The sequence below is a fragment of the Melozone crissalis genome, unplaced genomic scaffold, assembly GCF_028551555.1.
Source record: "Melozone crissalis strain CALT ecotype California unplaced genomic scaffold, PUWL_Pcris_2 ptg000005l_1, whole genome shotgun sequence".
In the NCBI taxonomy this organism is placed as follows: Eukaryota; Metazoa; Chordata; class Aves; order Passeriformes; family Passerellidae; genus Melozone; species Melozone crissalis.
The window spans coordinates 17505919-17526437 of NW_026535783.1; the positions used below are offsets into that span (position 1 = coordinate 17505919).

The 20519-nt window shown below is 39.1% G+C and overlaps 1 protein-coding gene across 1 annotated transcript in view; it reads right to left on the minus strand.

The window, feature by feature from the left end:
* The window catches only part of PRDM6 (PR/SET domain 6), a 75381-nt gene that overhangs the window by 13371 nt on the left and 41491 nt on the right, over positions 1–20519 (minus strand). The window contains exons 3-5 of the mRNA XM_054288801.1: positions 12456–12583; positions 8721–8845; positions 5193–5535 (exon numbers count right to left, since the gene is read on the minus strand). Coding sequence (XP_054144776.1) covers positions 5193–5535; positions 8721–8845; positions 12456–12583 — 596 coding nt within the window. The remainder of the gene's footprint in view (positions 1–5192; positions 5536–8720; positions 8846–12455; positions 12584–20519) is intronic.

Below are 20519 nucleotides of genomic sequence, written 5' to 3' on the forward strand. Positions count from 1 at the left end.
GTGAGACTGACTGCCCTGTAGTTGTCCAGGTCTTTCTTTTTAGCAGTGGAGGTTATGTTACCCCTTTTTGAATCAGCAGAACTTCACCAGACTGCCATGACCTCTCAAATATGACAGATAGTGGCTTAGCCACCTCATCCACCATTTTTCTCAGGGCATGCACATGCTTCTCACCAGGCCCCAGGGGCTTGCACATCTTCAGGTTCTTTAGATGGTCTTCAATCTGATCTTCTACAACTGGCAGCTCTTCATTCACCCAGTCCCTGCTTTTGCCATCTGTGACATGGGTGGTGTGACTGGAACATTTGCCAGTTGAGTTGCTGACTGGCTCAGCCTTTGCTATGTCCTAGGTCACCAGGTCTCCTGTTTCCCTTTAGAGAGGTCCCACATTTCCCCTGGCCTTCCTTTTATCACTAATGTAACAATAGAAGCTTTTGTTGTCCTAGATGTCCCTGCCCACATTTAATCCTATCAGGGCTTTAGCTTTCCCAAAGGGATTTCTGGCTGCTTAGACAACCTGTCTGTATATCTTCCGGGCTACCTGTCTGTGCTTGCATTCTCTGGAGGCCTCCTTTCTGTCTTTGAATTAATCCAGGAGTTCCTCATTCATCCATGCAGGCATCCTGGTGGTTTTTCCTGACTTCCTCTTTGCTCCTGAGCTTCAAAAGGGTGATTGATCTCACAGTCTCAAAGAGTGGGGCACAGGGCTCCCTTGAATCCAGGACAGCATTTCTCATTGGTCTAGGGTGGAGGATGCCACAGCCTCTGCACAAACCCCACAAGCAGTGCAGTTTGAGGTGGGGCCAGCATCAGCTTTCAGGATCTGGCCTTTATGCAATGCTCAGCTTTTTAAGAGCACAGCTGCAGTCAGAGGAGTTAGGTCACAGTTTTTCTCAAAGGAAGGTATTTTTGAGGAATGCCTTCTTCTAGCAAGTGGAATTAAGGCTGGAGAGCAAAGTGACACCTCAGGATACTGCTAACCTGCACACAGCACCATCCCAAGCATCAGCAGAGCCATGGGGCGTTACTCTCACTGCACTCCACATCCCCTGCCAGGTTGGTGCTCCCCTCAAGCAGCACAGCTGCTGTCCTGAGCACCTCAGGTACCACGGAGCAGCAGGGATGGCAGACCTGGACCTGCTGGGAGTTCTGCAATCATCTGTTACAAATGCTTGGGAAGAAACCGGCCGAAGCAGAAAGCCAGCATTGGAGCATATGCAAGCTTCTGAAGCTGTCAGGGAGAGTTTCTGCTCTGTAGACCTGTTATTGCTACTAGCTCTGAATACTAGCTCTGGGCACTTGCAAACCTTTATGAGAAGATTATGCAAGGACCAGCATTGAATTCAGCACTTTAACAGAGCAATACTCAATACACAGAAATAGACAACTCTTGCTCAAAACACTTATTTTTCAGAAGTCTGTTTTAGAGAGGTTCAAATCAGTTAGTGGACTTGAGGAGAGCATCAAGGTCAAAGACACAGAACCTATAAAGAAAATATAAACACAAAATAGACTAAACTATGATATTAGAGAAAAACATCTATTAAGCTGGTAACTTCAACTTCCTGTTAAGAAAAACAAAACAAAACAAAACAAAACATGCTTACTATTTAATATTGAGGTGGTATTGCAAAATGTGAATATAATATCTTTTGACTAAAGAAGAATTGTGAGTGCCAGATTGCATCCATAATCTATCATCCATGAACACATTTATGGAGTGTGCTTTCCCTCAGATTCTCAGCTTGAATCCCTGGCAATCAATGAGAACATATATCATACAGATGTACAGGTTGTACATGAAAATATGCCACAGAGAAGTCTTGAGAACTGAAGTGTTCTGCCTTCCCTGAACACCAATGTATCCTGAATCTGGTGATCAGAGTGATGTGGAAGACTGCTGTCATTAAAAAAGACTGTGTCATTATCAGAAAAGTTGTTGCTGTTAAAAAAAACAAATAAAAATTGTTCATTGTAATAAGTAGTTTTGGTAATCCAGTTTTTGAGCCTTCCAAACAGGATTGTTGGGAATTTCTGCAGAAGAAGGGAGGAAATAATAATAATAAAAAAACCTAAAAAAACTTTAAAAATAAAAAAACCAAAACCAAACAAACAAAAGAAAACCACCACCCCAACAAAATAAACAAACAAAAAAAAAAAAAAAACTACGAAAAAAGATTTCCAACTCTTGCTTCCAGAAATATCTTCTCAAACTGTTTCTGTCTGGTCAAGGCTTAAGCAAGTCTTAAAGGCTAAGAAGGTCCTCGAGTTCAAGATTTTACAAATTTAAATTTCCACCTCTCACACACACTTCAACCCCAATTACCATTAATTTCAAAGAGAAGCCCTAAAAAATGTAACAAACCTAAAATGTTTTGTGGAAAGAGAGAAGTATATAAGTAAACCAGTAAAAAATTAAAAGTGATTTTAAATTAAATTCTTAATCTTTAAATAAAACAAAAACCACAGCAGAAGACTTTAATAATTTCTCCTATTTGGGATTCATCATGTTTTAAAATTATTTTTACTTATTAAGTGATCGGTCTGATAAATAGGATCATTTATTTCTTACTACTTCATGGAATTATGGATATTATGGCCTATTTATTTCTGATCTCATTTAGATGTTTTCTTAATCTCAGTTGTTGTATTATCTTTGTTTGGGTTTCTCAAGCTTCAAGTAGTCTGCTTTTCTTGTATTTCAGACCATGAATTAGACTCCTGTACAGATTCAAAGGTTTTTTCCCCTGCACAGCACTGTTGCAAAACAAATACTAAGCCAGAACAGATAGACTAAAGTCTATTTCCTAGAGATGATAGGCCCTGCTGTTTCAGTCACATCAAAGATGCAATGGCTGGTGTGCTTACAAATTGCTGATAATAAATGAGGAGTTGTTTATCAGCTGGAGCAGTGCTGCAGATGTCATTGAGAAAATAAAAACCAGAGAGCTGCATCCAGTACTACAGGCTGGCAAGCAGGTAGTCTTTCACAAATCATACCTTACTTTCATGTCTCCTGGAAATTTTGTACAACACTGTAAAAATTTTTCATCTAGAAAAATGCAAAGTGTTTAAGAAACCAAAGGCCACTTTTTTCTAGACACTGTATCACTAAATAACTGGCACCCACTAAAAGACAAAAAGTTTCTTGTGATGTAAGCTCAGACTGTAAAGGTTTCCAAGCAAGGGTATGATAACCCAGATCCTAGGGCAGTTATTTATGGTAATTTCAAGCATGGAATGAATTGCAATGACCTTAATCATAGCAAGATGGTTTCCTACTATGCCCTAGGGTATTCTGAACTGACAATGCTCCAGACTTTCCTGAGGAAGCTGCTGGCTGGGTAGGCACAGGAGGGACTGATAGGTAATACACCACAAATCAGTACCCTTCTAATGAGAATGATCACTTTTAAGACTGAGGACCAGAAATGCAGTCTGTGTTTCAGACAATATTTGACACAAGCTGCTTAGGGAGAAATAAATAAAAAAGGAACAAAATTAATTTTAAAAAATTAATCTCTCACCTCCACAATGAAAGATCTAATGGTAAGACAGATTTATCCTCATTTTCTTTCTCTGACAAAATAAATATTTAGCTGTCACTTGGAGCGGAGAATAGTGCCATTAAGAGAGATCCTTCTTGCATTAACTATTATCTGCAACTTGCTTCTTCACAAAGGAAGTCACTGGTTAAAACAAAGGGTGAAATCTAGGTGTCACACCTGATTGGGTGAATCACTGAAAAAGTATGTGGAGGACCTCACAACATGCCTTTTCCAGTGTCTAGATTCTTCCAGGATGCACCTTTTTATGCTTTACAGTATGCTTAGGATGTTTTAATACTAGAAACACAAAAGTCCTTGGAATGTAGGAGAGCAGACCTTTCAGGACCCATATTTTACATTGTGACACCTAAATTACCAGTTTTGTCCTACAGCTTCCCTAGCAAGGCATTTGCTTCTGCTGAGGCAAGCATGAAATCCAGAAAAGTGTTGAAAGGGCCTGTTCACATTCACAATATTATCAATTTTTAATTTTTATTAATATTAGCTTAGAATCTAATTAGTCCCTAACATGCTTGACATTTCTTTGGGAAAAATGGATTTATTCTCTCCATACCCAGAGAATCACACAAGCATATGTGTACATGTAGATAGCACACAAAGTATACGAGGAGACATAGACATGCACACAAACACATACACAGACTCAGTCTTTGCTGCTTTTTTGGTAGTGGTATTTTTAACTCTAATTCACAATTAAATGCTGCTTTTTGAAACACCTTTCAGGGATTTTGCTGTTATGCTCAAATCTTCACAGCTGAAGAAGAGACAAAATACAGGCAGCCTTTTTTTATTGAATTAATTTGATTTTTGTCTTTTGTCCTGCCAGCTATCAAAATTGTCAAATAAACCAGCTTTGATTCATAAATAATGGTTCCATTATATTTACTGTGCCACCGGTCAGAGTACCTGAAATTTTAATTCACTTGTTCAGCTAAATTTCATCCTCAGTTCACAGCCATAAAATTCTGTATTGACAAACTTTCAAACCAACTTTGACTCTGAGGTATCTAGTCAACATTTTTCTTCTGTGTGGATATTAGTTTATTGAATAAGTGGCATCTGTTTTCCTCCACATCACTGGTGGAGTAGGTATTTCCTTTTGACAGCTTTGTACGATTTATGGGTTTGCATGCTATGAAGAAAAATAGTACTAAGCAAAAAATTCCAATTCATTACCTCTTAGTACTTAATTAAGTTCATACGCATTGCACACTATAGGTGAACCCTGAAATGACTGTGACAGCCACTGAGCAGCAAGTTAGATTATCTTTGGAAGACAGAGAGACTTTTAATTATCTTGACCTCATTTCTTCCATCTATGATATTCATAAATTTTCATTTTATTTTGTTGCCTCCATCAGATGTACCAAACCATTCTAAAACCAAGATTATATCCTTAGCTATTTCCTTTTATCTGCACATTTAGGCGCTGAATGTTTTTACAAATAGTGAAGGCAAGCAATAGTTTTTATCAGCTTACTTCACGCAGCTGCAGATGAATTATGTCATACAGGCTCCCCATAATAATGGTTTGGTTTTGAAAATGATAACAGCTTGATAAAAGAAGAAAGCAGTGGATCTGACTATCAGTAGATACAGAAATAAAGAGAGCCTGGGCTTTACCTGTCAGGGTTCTGCGTACACACATGCATCTGCAAGAGGATCCGCTGGGTGAAAGTCTTAAAGCATTGCCCACATTTCCAAAGATGCCAGTCACTGAACTCAGAATTTAGTTGGCTTGTTGAAGTTGGGCTTGCAAGAACTCGTTGGTTTTTGACACTGATCTGGTTAAATCCTGACTCGATGGACCCAGACTTATCCAGGAGAGAAAAATTTCGGCTACACGGAGTCTGTGGAAATACTATGGATCGCTGTGGAGTGGCAGGGGATAGTTTGCTACTTTTATTAAATGGCGGTAGGGTGTCTTGTCTGGACATGGCCTCCATTACAGTCGAAGGGACATTCACTGGGAGAAAACAAGAAAAGTAAATAAGATCGTTTTTATGCCTTTTTAAAACTAATACAATTTTGGGACACCAAAAAAATCAACAACCATTTTCTTGACACTACAATGAAACAGTTTAATTTTAACAAAGTACAAAAAAATAAAAAAGGAAAAAAGGAAAAAAAAAGAAAAGAAGGGCTTGAATGAGACAGTGATCTGAATGGATGGTGCTGATTTTGTGACACTGAAATGAAAATTCATGCAAGGGAGTGTCTGAGACTGAAAGGACCCAGAGAAGCCTGACTGTGATATAGTTCTATTACACAATGGGATTGTCATCTGAAAGAAAAAGCTGCACCTCTTGTGATACCCTGACTCTGCATGTTGCAGTCAGCATGTCTGACTGCTATATCACAGGCAAGCATGAATTTTGAGAGCATGGAGAAAAAAATCCCTTCAGGGACCCTCCTTGAGATATAAGAGGGCTTAAATATCTACTGCAGCAATAGTTCGCTCATCCTACAAAAGGGTGGCCTCTGAGGATATTACACCATTGCATCTCACAGATGGTCACACTGCCAATGCAGTAAGAAGCCAGGGACTTCATCATGCATCTTATGCCTGAGGTTAATAGCAGTTAGGTCACCATGAAACACTGCAAAGTAAAGGCAGAGAGATCTTCGTGCATCAGTTTCCCACCTACAAAACAGGTATGAAAATGTTTTAAAGTCCCATGAAAATTGTTTCTAGTCTTATGATCATCAATGGACTATGGCTGATGAGGCACTCAGATATTTCAGCGACAAATGCAATATGATTTTCACAGAGAAGTGATTTAGTGCTGAATTTGATTGTTTTGTGATAAGAAAGGCAGGAGGTCAAGCAAGTAGAAGAAATTGAACAGCTGCCTCACACCTTGAGAGCCATATAGATCACACAGTGAATGAGGCAAGGGTCCTGTGGAAAAATAGTCAGCTGACAAAAGCTCGCACCACAATGCAAAAATAAACATAATTTAGGCCACTGGACTGAGTAACTTCTAATGCTTTCTAATTTTGGCACACTCAGGCCCACGTGCTATTATTTTCATGGAAATTTTTAAATTAAATGTATTATATACATATAAGTCTCTGTACACAAATTTGGTTACAAACTGTTTATATGTACAAAGAGGTACATACCATGTATTAAACTGATGATTAGAAACTGCAGCTGTGTTTTGGTAAATCATGATGATAAGAGCAAATATGAGCAAATCATGACTTCTAAGAGCAAACATGACAATTTCAGTTTTAAGCCAGAATCAGCCAATATTATTTAATGTAAAAGAAATACAAACAAACAAACAAAAAAATCCCCAAAACAACCACAACTTAATATTTGGTAATATTTTAAATCATGCCAGTTGCTTTAGAGTTCTGTTCTAATATCTATGATCAATCATAACAATTCAAATATTATATTATTAGAAGATATTTAATTTATGTCACTTGAGGTCCATCCTAATCTATTCTTTTTTGTAGTATCTGAGAACCTCATTTCTAAGTAGGTTTGCATCCATGGATGTGTCTATCTCAAGTTTCCAGACACAGAATACATTTTCTGTGTCTCTTCAGTATCAGGAGCAATTTGTATACTATCATTTTGCCTCAATATAGTCAGAAGAAGGAGATCAACTTTTTCTTTTCTTTTATTTTCTTTAAATTTTGGTCATAGAAGTCCACAGAAGCAGTGAGATCAGGCTACTATAGATCTAAGGAATATAGGCAGAACTTGTGCTGCTGACAATACCCTAGTGCAGAAGATAAGCAGAAGGTACATTCTGGGAGTTTAGGTGGGACTGAAGTCCTATACCAGTCTGCAGATGGCTCCAAGGTCAGAGATTAATTTCATCTACTCATGTCAGTGTCTCTATGGATGAAACTCTGGTTTATCTCACAGAGAAATCGCAAGAGACAATATTTATAGATATTATCCATAATGATTTTCAAATAAAATTTTTGTAGTCTTGAGTTTCTGAAAGAAAAAATAATATTTCTAAATTGTACACTCCAGAGCATGGCTTTTATCAGCAAATATTTCTGCCAGAAACTAAATTTCTTTGAAACTTTTCTCAAACTCAACAGACTCTCCAGAAAACTCAAGATGAGAAAGGATGTTTATTTTCGACAGTTTAGTCCCTGCTATCTTGCTGTTTAATTGCTGCATGATTCAGTATTTAAGTTGCTACAAGACACTAGTTCTTCCTAGCAGTTCATGCTGTTAAAGTGCCCAAGTCCAGGACCAAAACCATGCACCTTATACAGCATTTACTGAGTGTGGGCAGTCACAGAGTTACTTTAGACCAAAGTCAACGGTCCATTCCCGTTTTCTCCCTATAGATATATATAGATACATATAGCTGCCAAAATGGACGCAAGCTCTAACCAAGTCTCACACACAAGCAGTAGAACTGAAGGATGTGCCTGGATCACCCATTTTTATTACAGACGTAGGTATCCAGCACTAGATTTTGTCTGAGTTAAAAGTAACTATTCATGCTTACTTTCATGAGGATCCCTAGCAAACGAGAAATAAAATGTTGAGAACAGGTAAAAGAATGGATGAAAATGGAGATGGTCAGGGTGGAATAGAGATTTATTGTCATTTCAGTGTGCTTAAATTCAGCTGGTATTTCTAACAGTAGGGTTTTATGTTTAACCACAAGGATCTAACCTCTTTAATCTGCCAGTCAAAGCTTTTCTCAACATGCTCAGAGGTAATAGAAAAAAAAGAATCACCGACAGGGGCCCTGTGGGCTTGCAATGCGTTACTGTTTTGGCAACACGGTGTTTTATGATAGGTCTAGTAACAACTGAGAGAACCAAACAAACTTGTTTGCAATACATTAATTAATCACTGATGCAGAACAGTGATTCTAACCATACCACAATTTTGCAGTGTAAGTGCAAACCTCACCTTAAATATACTGCAACTTTCATTAAATGCCATAGAATCAGAGAATCATAGAATGGTTAAAGATCATCTAGTTCCAGCTCCCCTGCCAAGGGCAGGGACGCCACCAGAACAGATTGCTCAAAGCTCCATCCAGACAGGTGTTGAAGTTCCAGGGACAGAGCCCCCTCTAAAATGCTCTATGATGTATCTGGTTAGGCATGAAAGAGGAATTATGGCTTATACAGGTAAAAATGCAAGAAAGAACTTACAATTTTCATCTTGTGCAATGCACTGGAGAGGGATTCCAAAGAAAGATGTGTAGCTGTCGTTGTACCACACTAACAGCTCAGTGCCCCTGGGGATATCTATACAAGCCCGGTAGAATATATTTGACCTAATCAAGAAAAAAGAAAACATGGCATAATTTAGGAATAGAGCATTCTCATCTTATAGCTCATGGTATTACAGTAGAAATTCATTGTTTTGGAAGCATTTCTGCAGACAGCTAAATGAATAACCTACTGGTTGTGTTAAAACCAAATCTGTCATTAGAGAAGGACTTTGTTCCTGTAGCACAGGCTAACAACATTACAGACAAGTTGTATCTAGCATATATTAAACACTAAGGTTTCAGAAGGACCAAGATACCATTAAAATACAGGTATTTTCTTGCAAAGTGTGTTTCAGGGGGATTTTAGAATGGTACTTTCTGCTTACATGGTATAATCATCTGAGTGATGTATACAGATCAGCAAGTACAGCCATTTAAACAGCTTTGCATTTGTCACCTGCAAAAGTTAACATATTTTAGGGTAGACAACATTTCTTTTGTGAAGAGAAATTAAACTAATAAATACATTCAGCAAGACCTTTGAGATAGTGTGTGGAGTGACCTGTCATGGCAGTAATATACCTTTAAAAGAGAGACCTTGGGTTGTTGAGAAAAACAGACTTTGACTTGGGGGAAATAAAATAATGGGATTAATTGGATCATGCAGAGTTAAAATCTTCCACTACATGGAATGTGAGGGCAGTGCCAATAATTTAGTATGTGTAAATGAGTGTTACCATAAGTGTGTAACTTATTGTACACATTGTTCTTGTGATAGAACACTGGGTATTTCTAGACCACTGAAGTGGGAACACAGGGGGAAAAGGGAAAAATCCTTATGTCTTTAGCATAAAAAGAAGAGCCTTGTCCTGATCTTGCACTGATGTAAATAGCTTCAGAGTGATACTTCTGCAGTTAAGACATTTACATGGCAGCAAAAACTGTGCTAGATTGGAATCAGACACAGGATAAAAGACAACTGTTATCACTTTGCAGTGGCTTTTCCCTTATGCTTTGCATGGAACAGTAAAACACACTCCTCTGAGATGGATAGAAATTCAATATATACAAGAGGAACAGTCCACTCTTGCTGAAGGATTACATACCAAAGTGATACAGTCAAAGTACCAAGAAATGAACATTTTTTATAACCGCTTATGTAAGGCAGAAAAACATCTACAGACCAAAAAAAAAAGTTAGGCCTCAACCAGTTTTCTGAGTGAAGAATTGCTACAAACATTATTCTGAAGTTCAAGATAAAAGTGTTTAGGGTTGGTAGGCCTTAAATTTAGACTTTCTATAAAGAATAGGCTGTAGCAATGCAATTTGTTCCTTGTATAACACTGCAGACATAAGGAGAATCTTCTACCACATTTTTCATGGCAGTGAGATATGCACTTGTCAACATATTTTGTCACCGCAAAGTGGCTCTTGGCAACAGGATCATAAAGATCAATAAAAAAGTGCAGATTCTCAATATTTTACTAGCAGCTGCAAAAATTTCATTTATCTTGTTATTTTCCTCGCTTACTGCCACCCTGTCTCAGGAGGGCACTGCTAGCTAAGCAGAACGGTTTTCTTAGCCTTCTATGAATATCTGACAAAAACTCTCCTCTTTGTGTCTCCCCTTCATCTTTCCTCCTCCCTCTCCTCCTCTTCTTCTCTGTCTCTCTTTCTTGACAGAGCTTTGCATTTAGTTAATTCTTTCCACTGTTAAATAAAAATGAAAATCGGAGCCACGCTATAAATTATCGGCATCTCTTAACTTGAGAAAAATTGAGTCTACTTTGTACTTCACCCTTGTAACATTTCATCTCTCAGTTTGGCTTCCCTTAACATAAACACAGCAGCCCAGCAAATGAATGTGCTAAAACCAAATGACACACTTTGCTGCTGAAAGAGCAGAACTGTTTTTGAGCAATGGGTGGTCTGTGGGGCTTGGAGTAGGCAGGGAAAAAAAAGTGTAAGTGTACACCGTCCTTTACAAGTGTGCAGAGCTTCCAAAACTCGCAGAAATCTCTGCATGCTGAAGTACATCAAAGGGATTTTTCCCTTTTCGGATAATATTTCCTTTGCTGACATGTATTTAGTATTGTGGTTGGATGACTCATAAAGATAGCTTCATGGCGTCCCAACGCAGTTGAAGCAGAACACATGCCAACAAACATTATTGTCAGCCTCAAAATAAAAACAAAACGTTCAGCTAAGGGTCAATCAATCAAGAGCACTTTGAAGAAAATTCCATTTAGATATTACAAATCATAACAGAATGAATTTAAACCAGCTGACTTTCTGTGAGGAGGACGTCCATGTACAATAAAAATTAGGCTGGTTTTTCAGTGTCCAACTTTTCTATTTTCTTACACTTGGATGCAGTCACTGGTGATGGATGCCAGTTTTTTAAATTGTGTTTTTGTAGTTCATTTTATAAAGATCTGAAGTAATCGAAAACAGATCAACAGAGGGAACTCTAAGTAGAAACTCCATCATGAAAGGAGAGTTGTAAAATCCACTTAATATTGACAGATGTGTAATGACTTTCTCATGTTCACTTTTCATTTAGTTTTGTCATCTATATATATGTGTGTACGCATATATTTTTTCTTATTTTTATATATGTATGTGCACGCACACATCAGCACATAGAGAAATAGTCCACAAGATACCTACAAAAATACTCTTTCATCACAACAATCTTTATTCATTACCCAGTATGTTTCTTTAAAATCCTACGGTATTTAAGCTATAGATAGCAGATACCTAAGTATATAATAAAAGATTTGTAATGTATAAATAGGATTGTTATTTTTTAACTGCAGCATTGTTTAGTCAACTGGCCAGAGAATAAAAAAGCTGAAAATGCAATTGAACAATTTTACCATTGTTAAATTGGATCCCTATGGGATAATCAAACTTTATATATTTCATTTTAGCTTGCTTTTGTATGTTTTATTTTTAATTTTAAAGGTAGTTTAAATAAGTTTAAGATTTTTCCTAAATAAAAGAAACTCTGCTCTCTAAAGCAACCAGCAAAAATCATTGCTCACTGCAACTGGCACGCCTGGGGCATTCTTTGATGTGCTTCCTACCACATTTAATAAGGCCAAGCAGTCGCTTCTGATTCTAAGGCAAAAGGTTTGTTTATAGCTGAGGTCATGTATTTACGTAATGTGTTGTCTGGGTTTTCTGGATATATTCCCAAGTACAAACCAAAATGTATCATAATTTCTTTACATTTTTCTTCGCATTTTGACTTTCTCTAGCCAGCAGCATAAGAGGCACAAGCTCTAGCAGCCTTGGCCAGCAGGTGCACTCAACAAAAGAGCTCGAGGGGCATGCACGGCTCGTGGCTGACCCTCAGGATGCCTCTGGGTGCCACTTTTCCCCCTCCCCTATCACATGCATCCCTCTTAAGGGTGGAGCACTGCTGGTGTTGGCCTGCCTCTGATGAGGCTGTTTGAAGAGAGATTTAGAGATCTCTCTTCTGTCACACCAGTGACTCAGGGCTGCCCTCGCTCCCTGGAGATTCGCCCCACGCGTGCTGCCCCACGCCAGCACATCCTCCCCAGCTGGGATGCTCTCTTTGCAACCAAAGGCACCAGCACTCCTGATGATCACAGCCTGATGAAACACCCTCATTTAGTGTCACTGGGTGAATCGAGGATCACTTTACCTGTACTGAACCACGGTTAAGTTCTGCTCCCCACAGTGCCTGGCACATCGGATGTACCTCATCCAGCTCGACTTGCTGGGTTCTCCACCATCGATAAAGTGCTGCAGTGTCCCGTCTTGGTCATATATCTAGGGGAGATGGCACAAGGTCAAGTAGTTAGAACAAATCATCAGCAATCATTTTCACTGCTTTGCTGGTGTCTCTCTTTCCAGGACTTTATTGCCATGAAGTCTGTCATCCGTGTACTGATACTTCTAGAAATACACATGAAAAAGCAGAAAAATATTTTTTAGGGGATGCAAGTTTATCTTGTTTCTCTTATCTAGCCAATCTTTTCGTATTAAAAATATTTGTGGTGTCTCAAAGATGTGACCATGTTTCCCAAAGAATATTTGACTGATTCTGACAAGCTGGCCTTAAATAATGAACTGCCAGATAAACAAGAAAATCTGGACGTAAAGTGTGCAATAAAATGGCTGGGACATGTGAGCAAGGGGCAGTAGCAATCCCTAAACAAGGATCCCTTCCTTCACATCTCAGTTGCAGCAAGAGTATTTACTTCAGCAGCCTTACATGATATGTTGGAGAGTTATAGGATTCATAATATCAAAACAAATGAGACTAGAAGGAAAAATGGAGTTGATGATGCCTTTTGGATCTCCCTTGAGACACACAATTTTTTTGAAGTACCAAATGAGAAACCAGTCCTGAGGGAATCATTGTTTTCCTAAAAATGACTTCCCTGCTAAGGACATGAGAGCCAGTTATGTTGATTTTAAAAAAAAAGGTAATATGTTTGTATTCAAAAGTGGATGCTCCCTTTGAAGTCAAGAATAGAGTTGCTCTGGAGATTTTGAAATGAAAAGATAAATGTATCATGCATGCCTATCCCCTGACTGCTTAAAAATGTTATCTAGATAGGTCTAATCCTACTAAAAGTCTGTGATCTCAAAAGGTTTTTACTTGTTACACCATTACTTTGGCAAACCTCACAAATACATTTGAACAATTAGGTACCTATCTGAAGTAAATCTCATTTTCATGCCTTTTGCTCCTCTATGAACTCCATTTGCTTTAACATCCTTCCCCCAAAAATGTTATTCCCCTTGAAATCGTATGAGCCTAAATTGATATCTTCTTGAAAGTATTAATTCTGTTAACTAAAGAGGAAGCACATTTATTACATTGAATTGAACATTTCTAGCATATTCAGATTAACAACCTTGAATATCAATTTAATTATCAAGAGAATAACCTCATAAACTGTGTGACTATATTTGATACTTTAAAAGAGGGTTTCCTATAGTTCACAAAAAAATATACACAGGAATCAAAACCTAGTTTTTTTCCTCCACCAAAGGCAAGCGTCAAATTCAGGAACCAGCCTTGCTTCTGCTTTTGGCCATGAGGGACTGTGAGTAATCAGGAGGAATATGTCCATTGAAAGAGTAGGAGAGACACAGGAATCAAGTATCTATGGCGATCCTTATCCTTTTGTCCTGAGTGTCTGTGACAAGGATCAGGTGGAGCCTGGCCAGATACTCCTGTGGGGGGTAAGCAAGATGCGACCCCAACATGCACTGAGTGGAATAAAGTCAGAGAATCAGGAGTCCTCAGAAGTAAACAAATACTTTAATCCCAGTGATTAAGTTGATTTTTGTATAAATGCTAACATGCTGGTTACCAGCAAGGACCTATTCTTAAGCAAATATCTTAATGTATGCTGAATATATGAGCAAAATATGCTAAACTACATAAATCTGTGAAGAAATCAGAAAAGTTCTACAGGACGTCAGTGTATAAAAAGGAAGAGAAGGAAAAATTAATGACTAACAGTACTTGGCTGAAACCATTTTGGCAATATCTATGCAAACATTCTCAGCAGTGTTTATTACCTATCCATTTGCATGCTGCTTATTCATATAATAATATATGTCTTAACATGATGCAGACACAATTCCCATAAATAAAGAGGTGATAACTTCCTACTTCCCAGATTATATGAAACAGAAAAGACAAAGAGGTCTGCCATAATCAGTAGTGACACTCATGTCTTAGCACACAGGGCTCTACCCAGAGCTTTGTATAAATAGACAGTCATTAAATGATATGAAATATTAAAATCTGTCATGATAACATAGGACTGGGTCTTTCCTGGGCCTTGGTCTGGAATTGGAAGGACTGTGCTGAAAGACTAAGTATTTTCCAATACTTTATTCTGCAAGTACTGATGCATCAAGTGACACTCTGCCCTCCTTGGGCATATTGGGATATTACTGACATTGCTGCATAGTCATAATTTATCCAACAGCATTCTTAGTCCTGTTCTTACAGGACTGTAAACCCATCTGTAAAGAAGAAGAAGCCCTAGGCTTGGAAGGTAAATAACAATCCTGTGTTGACTCAATTTGTCAAGTTGCACAACACAGGTTAAAATCAGGGGAAAAAAAAAAGAAACAAAAACAAAACTCAGACATGGTTATTATTTTTCACCAGTATACAGGAGTTCTTATTCATTTTACAGTTATATAAATCGGGAAACCAGTGAAGAAATAACTGCCTAAAGAAACCCTCATGAGGGAGCAAAGCATAATCTGCCATAACAGAGAAAAAACAAACCTGTAGCCCAAGCTGTGAACACAGGCACTACATTAAACAATGGATATACATATTTACCACATCTCTATTACACAAGCATACGTCCTTAAACAGCCATACTTTCTATTACAAAAAATACTGCAGAAACCTGTGATAAACTTATGTTACTGGAAGACTTTGACTACTTGATCATTGCATCCATCCACACTGGTACAAATTTCTCACACATTGCAATAGCCTCATGGCAAAATAGAATACCATTTCTCCAAGTCCCTTCAGACTCTGCATTTATTTTTTCTGTATCTCACATAGTCACTGATCCAAGTAGTGGAAACACAGCTATTTCATTTTTCTACTTTGATTGCACTTGGAAGTGTTACCTAAGCTTCATACTGGCCTCTGATAACTCTTGGTTTTGCTGGATATTAAGAGTCTGGGTTTTGTTGTGGTTTTCTGTTTGTTTTGTAATGGAATGAACCACGCTGTGGAACAGACTGGAATTTGATAAAAGAGGTCTGCACTCACTTCATCTGATTTGCATTATGGTCCCCCTTAGCAGCTGCCTTAGAGTTAATTATCTTCTTAATAGATTCTTGACTGTTTACAGATATTTTACTGGTATGTTGCAGATCAAGAGACTCAGAATTTGATACATACTTCTCCTCTATGAATTTCATCCTTTGACTTCAGAATACAACAGAAACTGCTTCATTTTCCAGGAAAGTAAGTCCAAAGCATAGTCATCAGAATACAAGTCCTCTCTTTTCAGTATTTTCTGTTCCCTTCCTTGCAAACACCCCTTTATTAAATAACTGAGACATAAATAAAGGTCAGGTTCCTCTTCCAGTGGCTGGATTGGTTGAGGATAATTATTTGGAGGACATAGATACTTTAGTGATAATTGTAAGAGCAACACACAATGGCAGTAATAACATTACTTCAAAAGCGCACTGCATGCCACATAAGTGATGCTCTAAAATCTCTGAACAGCCATAACATAAATAACAGAAGTAATATAAACATGAACCATCTAAGATTTAAGCAGTAATAAAAGACAAGGTGGGTGCTAAAGAGGCTTCTGAGAACCTTCAATAACTTCAGTACTGATAGAATCAGTATTGCTTACTTGGATCATTGGGGCAAATCTAATTCTAGTGCTAAAACTGTTGCCCCAGTTTCTGGTATTGATGCCTCACAATTTTAGATTAAAAAAGTTCAAATGTAGCAGCACAGCTGCAGAGGAAGCTAAGCTATGAAGCAATTAAAAACTATTTCACAGAAGCAACAGCAAGCACAAAATTAATTTTTTTTAAATTCTTCCCTCCCTATCTGTTGCCTTCCCTTATTCTCTTTCCATGGCCTGCTATTACATCTTTAGAAATTCTTGCATTTATTTTTCCATTTAGTCAGGTAAGAAAGGTATTAGCAGATAATTATTTGGCTGCTCATTTTCACTTCAGGCAGTCAGGGAATGGAGTGATCCTGAAAATAAAAGGTTTCTTTGGAGACACATTTACATTGTAAAAGTAGCTATTAGAATTTTTTTTTTTATGTTGCAGGATATCAAAAGAAATGTGAAGAAAGCCACAAAACATGCAAGAGTTTATTCTAACCATTGTAGAGACTCTGGCATTTTGCTGTTCACTGCTATTCTCATTGATATCACATGCATAAAATCATAGAATTTTCAAATCATTTACTATGAGCCTTGTCCTCTCTAAAGAAGATTTACTCTTTCCTTCAAGATGCAAAGATAGCAAATATGTGCCCAAAACTACTCGTAATATGGTATAAAAAGTAGTAACCAGACATGTTAGATGTGGTAGCATCCACACAAGTTATGTCCTTTCTGTAACAGTGTATGAGCCTACAAGCCACAGTTACACTGGAAGCTTCTTCTTTGCTATCTTGGACATCAGAGCTCAATAAGCTCTATATTAGGCAAATCTCACTATTGTGAGACCCTGCTTTTGATGTAAAAACAGTACAGTAGAAGATGTAATACATCTTCAAAAGGTGTCCAACCTGAACAGGAGTTGAAAACAATGCCAAAAAGGATAATGGTTACAAGCCTGGCTAATAAGCTGACAGTCTGTAAAAGGTGTACAATTATAGAGCCATAGAATTGCTTAGGTTGCAAAAACACTTTTAAAATCATTGAATCCAGCCCTTAACCCAGCACAGCCAAGCCAAGCAGAGTTGAAGTCCCTACATTAAGTCCCTAAGTGCGTCAGCTACACTTTAAAATACCTGCAGGGAAGGTGACTCTATCACTTCCCTGAACAGCCTGTTCCAGTGCTTAACAATCCTCTTGGTGAAGAGCTTTTCCCTAACATCCAAGTTAAACTGTATCCTCTGGCACATTTGGAGGTTTTTTACTCTTTTCCTGTTGCTTGCGGCTTGGGATAAGACCCCAGCTCGCGCACCCCTGGAGCCTCCTCTCAGATGCTGTAGAGAGCAGTAAGGTCCCCCCACCCAATCCTCCTTTTCTCCAGACTCAACAACCCCAGCTCCCTCAACTGCTCCTCACAGGACTTGTGCTCCAGACCCTTACCTTTCTCCATTGCCCTTCTCTGCATGTGCTGCAGCGCCTCAATGTCTTTTTTGTAGTGGGGGACCCTGGACTGGACACAGGACTTGTGTGGTGTCACCAGTGTCCAGTACAGGGGGCAATCCCTGCCCTGCTCCTGCTGGCCACACTGCTGCAGACACAGGCCAGGATGCCATTGGCCTTCTTGGCCACCTGGGCACAGCTGGCTCATGTTCAGCTGCTGTCATACAGCACTACAAGGTCCTTTTCCACCAGGACATCTTTCCAGTCTCTCTTCCTCCAGCCTGTGCCATCATGTGGGGTTGCTGTCACCAAAGTGCAGGACCTGGTACTTGCCCTTGTTTGACCTCACAGACTTGGCCTCAGCCAGTCAATCCAGCCTGTCCAGATCCCTCTGCAGAGCCCATCCACCACCCTCCAATAGATCAACACTGCTGTGTAAATTAGTGTCACCTGCAGACTGGCAAAGGATGTACTTGATCTGCACATCCATATCATGGATAAAGATATTGAACAGGGCTGTTCCCCACCACTGAGCCCTGGGGAGCAGCACTTGTGACTGGCCACAAGCTGGATTTAGCACCACTCCTCTCTGTTCTTTGGACGTGGCCAGCTTCTGTTTTTTACTTGAAGAGTACAGGCCATCACATCCAATTTTTCCAGCAGAATTCTGTGGGAAATGATGTGAAGGCTTCACTGAAGAACAGGTAGATAATACCCACAGCCTTTCCCTCATCTGTAAAGTATGTCACACCTTCACAGAAGAAGACCAGATCATTCAAGCAGGCCTTTTGTAAATCCATGCTGACTGTGCTCAATCCTGGTTTTCTGCACCATGGCACTCAAGATGATTTGCTCCATGACCTCTGCTGGCACTCTGACCATGCTTACACGCCTGCTGTTCCTTGCATCCTTCTTCCTGACTCTCTTGTAACTTTGCTTTGGTCAGCTGGAACCTCCCTGATGAGCCATGGCCACTTATAAATGATTGAAAATAACTTAGTGAGCTCTTCCCCCAGCTCCTCGAGACTTGTGTCTACCCCATCTGACCCCACAGACTTGTGTATATCCAAATGGAGCAGATCTCTTACAATTTTTCTCTCGATTACAGGGGCTTCATTTGGCTTCCCACACCTGTCTTACAGCTCAGAGGATTGGTTATTCAGAGAAGAACTGGTCTCACTTTTAAAGTCTGGGGCAAAGAAGGTACCTCAGCTTTTTCCTCATCTTTTGTCACTGTTTCCTCATGTATCCACCAAAGGGATTCTACTTGGCTCTCCTTAAGTCGCTACACTTTGTAGAAAGCTTTCTTGTTTTCTTTTACAGTAGGTAAGTTCTACTTGGGCTTTGGCCCTTCTACTTGTCTCCCTGCATAATTTCATTACATCCTCTGAAGCTGCCTGCCCCTTTCTTCCAAAGGTCACAAACTCTCTTTTTAACCCTAACTTCCAGCCAAAGCTCTCTGTTTGACAAGGCTAATCTTCTTCCCCCACCAATTCATCTTTTAGCATATGTGGACAGCCTGCCCCTGTCCCTTTAAGATGTCCTTCTCAAAGCACATCCAACCTTTCTGGACTCCTTGCCTTTCAGGAGTGCCTCCCAAGGGACTCTGTCAGTCCAGTCCCTCAACAGGCCAGAGTCTGCCCTCTGGAAGTCCAAGACAGCAGTTCTGCTGATCTTCCTCCTTACATCTCTGAGATTTGAAAACTCAATCATTTTGTGATCACGGTGCTCATGACAGCCTCTGACCACCACATAACATGTAAATCCTTCTTTGTTCACAAACAGCATGGCACATTCCATAGCTGACTCCCTCACCATCTGTGTCAGGAAGTTCTCTTCCACACACTCCACAATCATCCTGGATTTTTTCCCCTCTACACTGTTCCATTTCCACAAACATTGGCTAAATTGAGGTCTCCAGGGAGAACAAGGGATGGCAATCATGAGACTTCTCCCAGCTGCTTACAGAATATTCTCCCTTCCTCTTCATCTTGGCGGGATGGTCTAAAACAGACTTCCACCAGAATATCTGCTATATTGGCCTTCCTCTTAGTTCCTGCCCATAAACACTCAATCCTGTCATTAACATCATCTCCTTTTGAAGAAAACTGCCATTATCTTCATTGATTTTTTTTTTTTAAAATTCACTCTGCAGCACTTTACTCATTGTCTGCAATGAACTAGTATTGCAAGTAAAGCTGAATACGCATATGCTGTCCTAGAGGGGGCAAGAGTGTTAGTGGCTTTACTGGTAGAAGACAGCTCTACAGCCAACAGAACAAACTACAAGGATGGTTACCTCTTCCATAGAGCTGAAGAAATAGCTGTCTATTTCCTGAAAAGCCCTGAAACTCAGATAAGTGAACAGTAAAATTCAGTGATTTGACTTGCTTAAGGCAGTCATTGTTAAGCAAAATGCCAATGAACTCCAGAGTTTATTATGACACGATACATTATTTATTTGTTAGAGCTTCAAATCATGTCAAACTGAAAGCAAATTGGATTGTATGCATGACTTGATAACTTACTCATTTAGGTTGGACTTTGTGTACTGTGCTGGTGCCTAGCAGCTGGCTTTGAAATCAGCACACTGCCAAAGGACCTCATTATCTAGAAAGTTGGAAACATTCAGAAGATGCTGCATGAACTGAAAGAGAGAAGATACTAACAATTCCTTGAAAATATTACATTTAAGGAGTATAGTTAAGCTGAAAATCAAAATGCAGCTGGGTTCATATTGATAGTAACAACTGCTCAAAGAATGAATGCTTTTAGACTTTTAATGCCTTAATATTAGGTGCCGGACATCTGCTTTAGGACATGAGGGCCCTTGTAAGTATGTGTCTTCTCCTTGTTACACACTGAATGAAACAATCATGCATATAACCATAATTTCTTTCTCACTTCTTTCA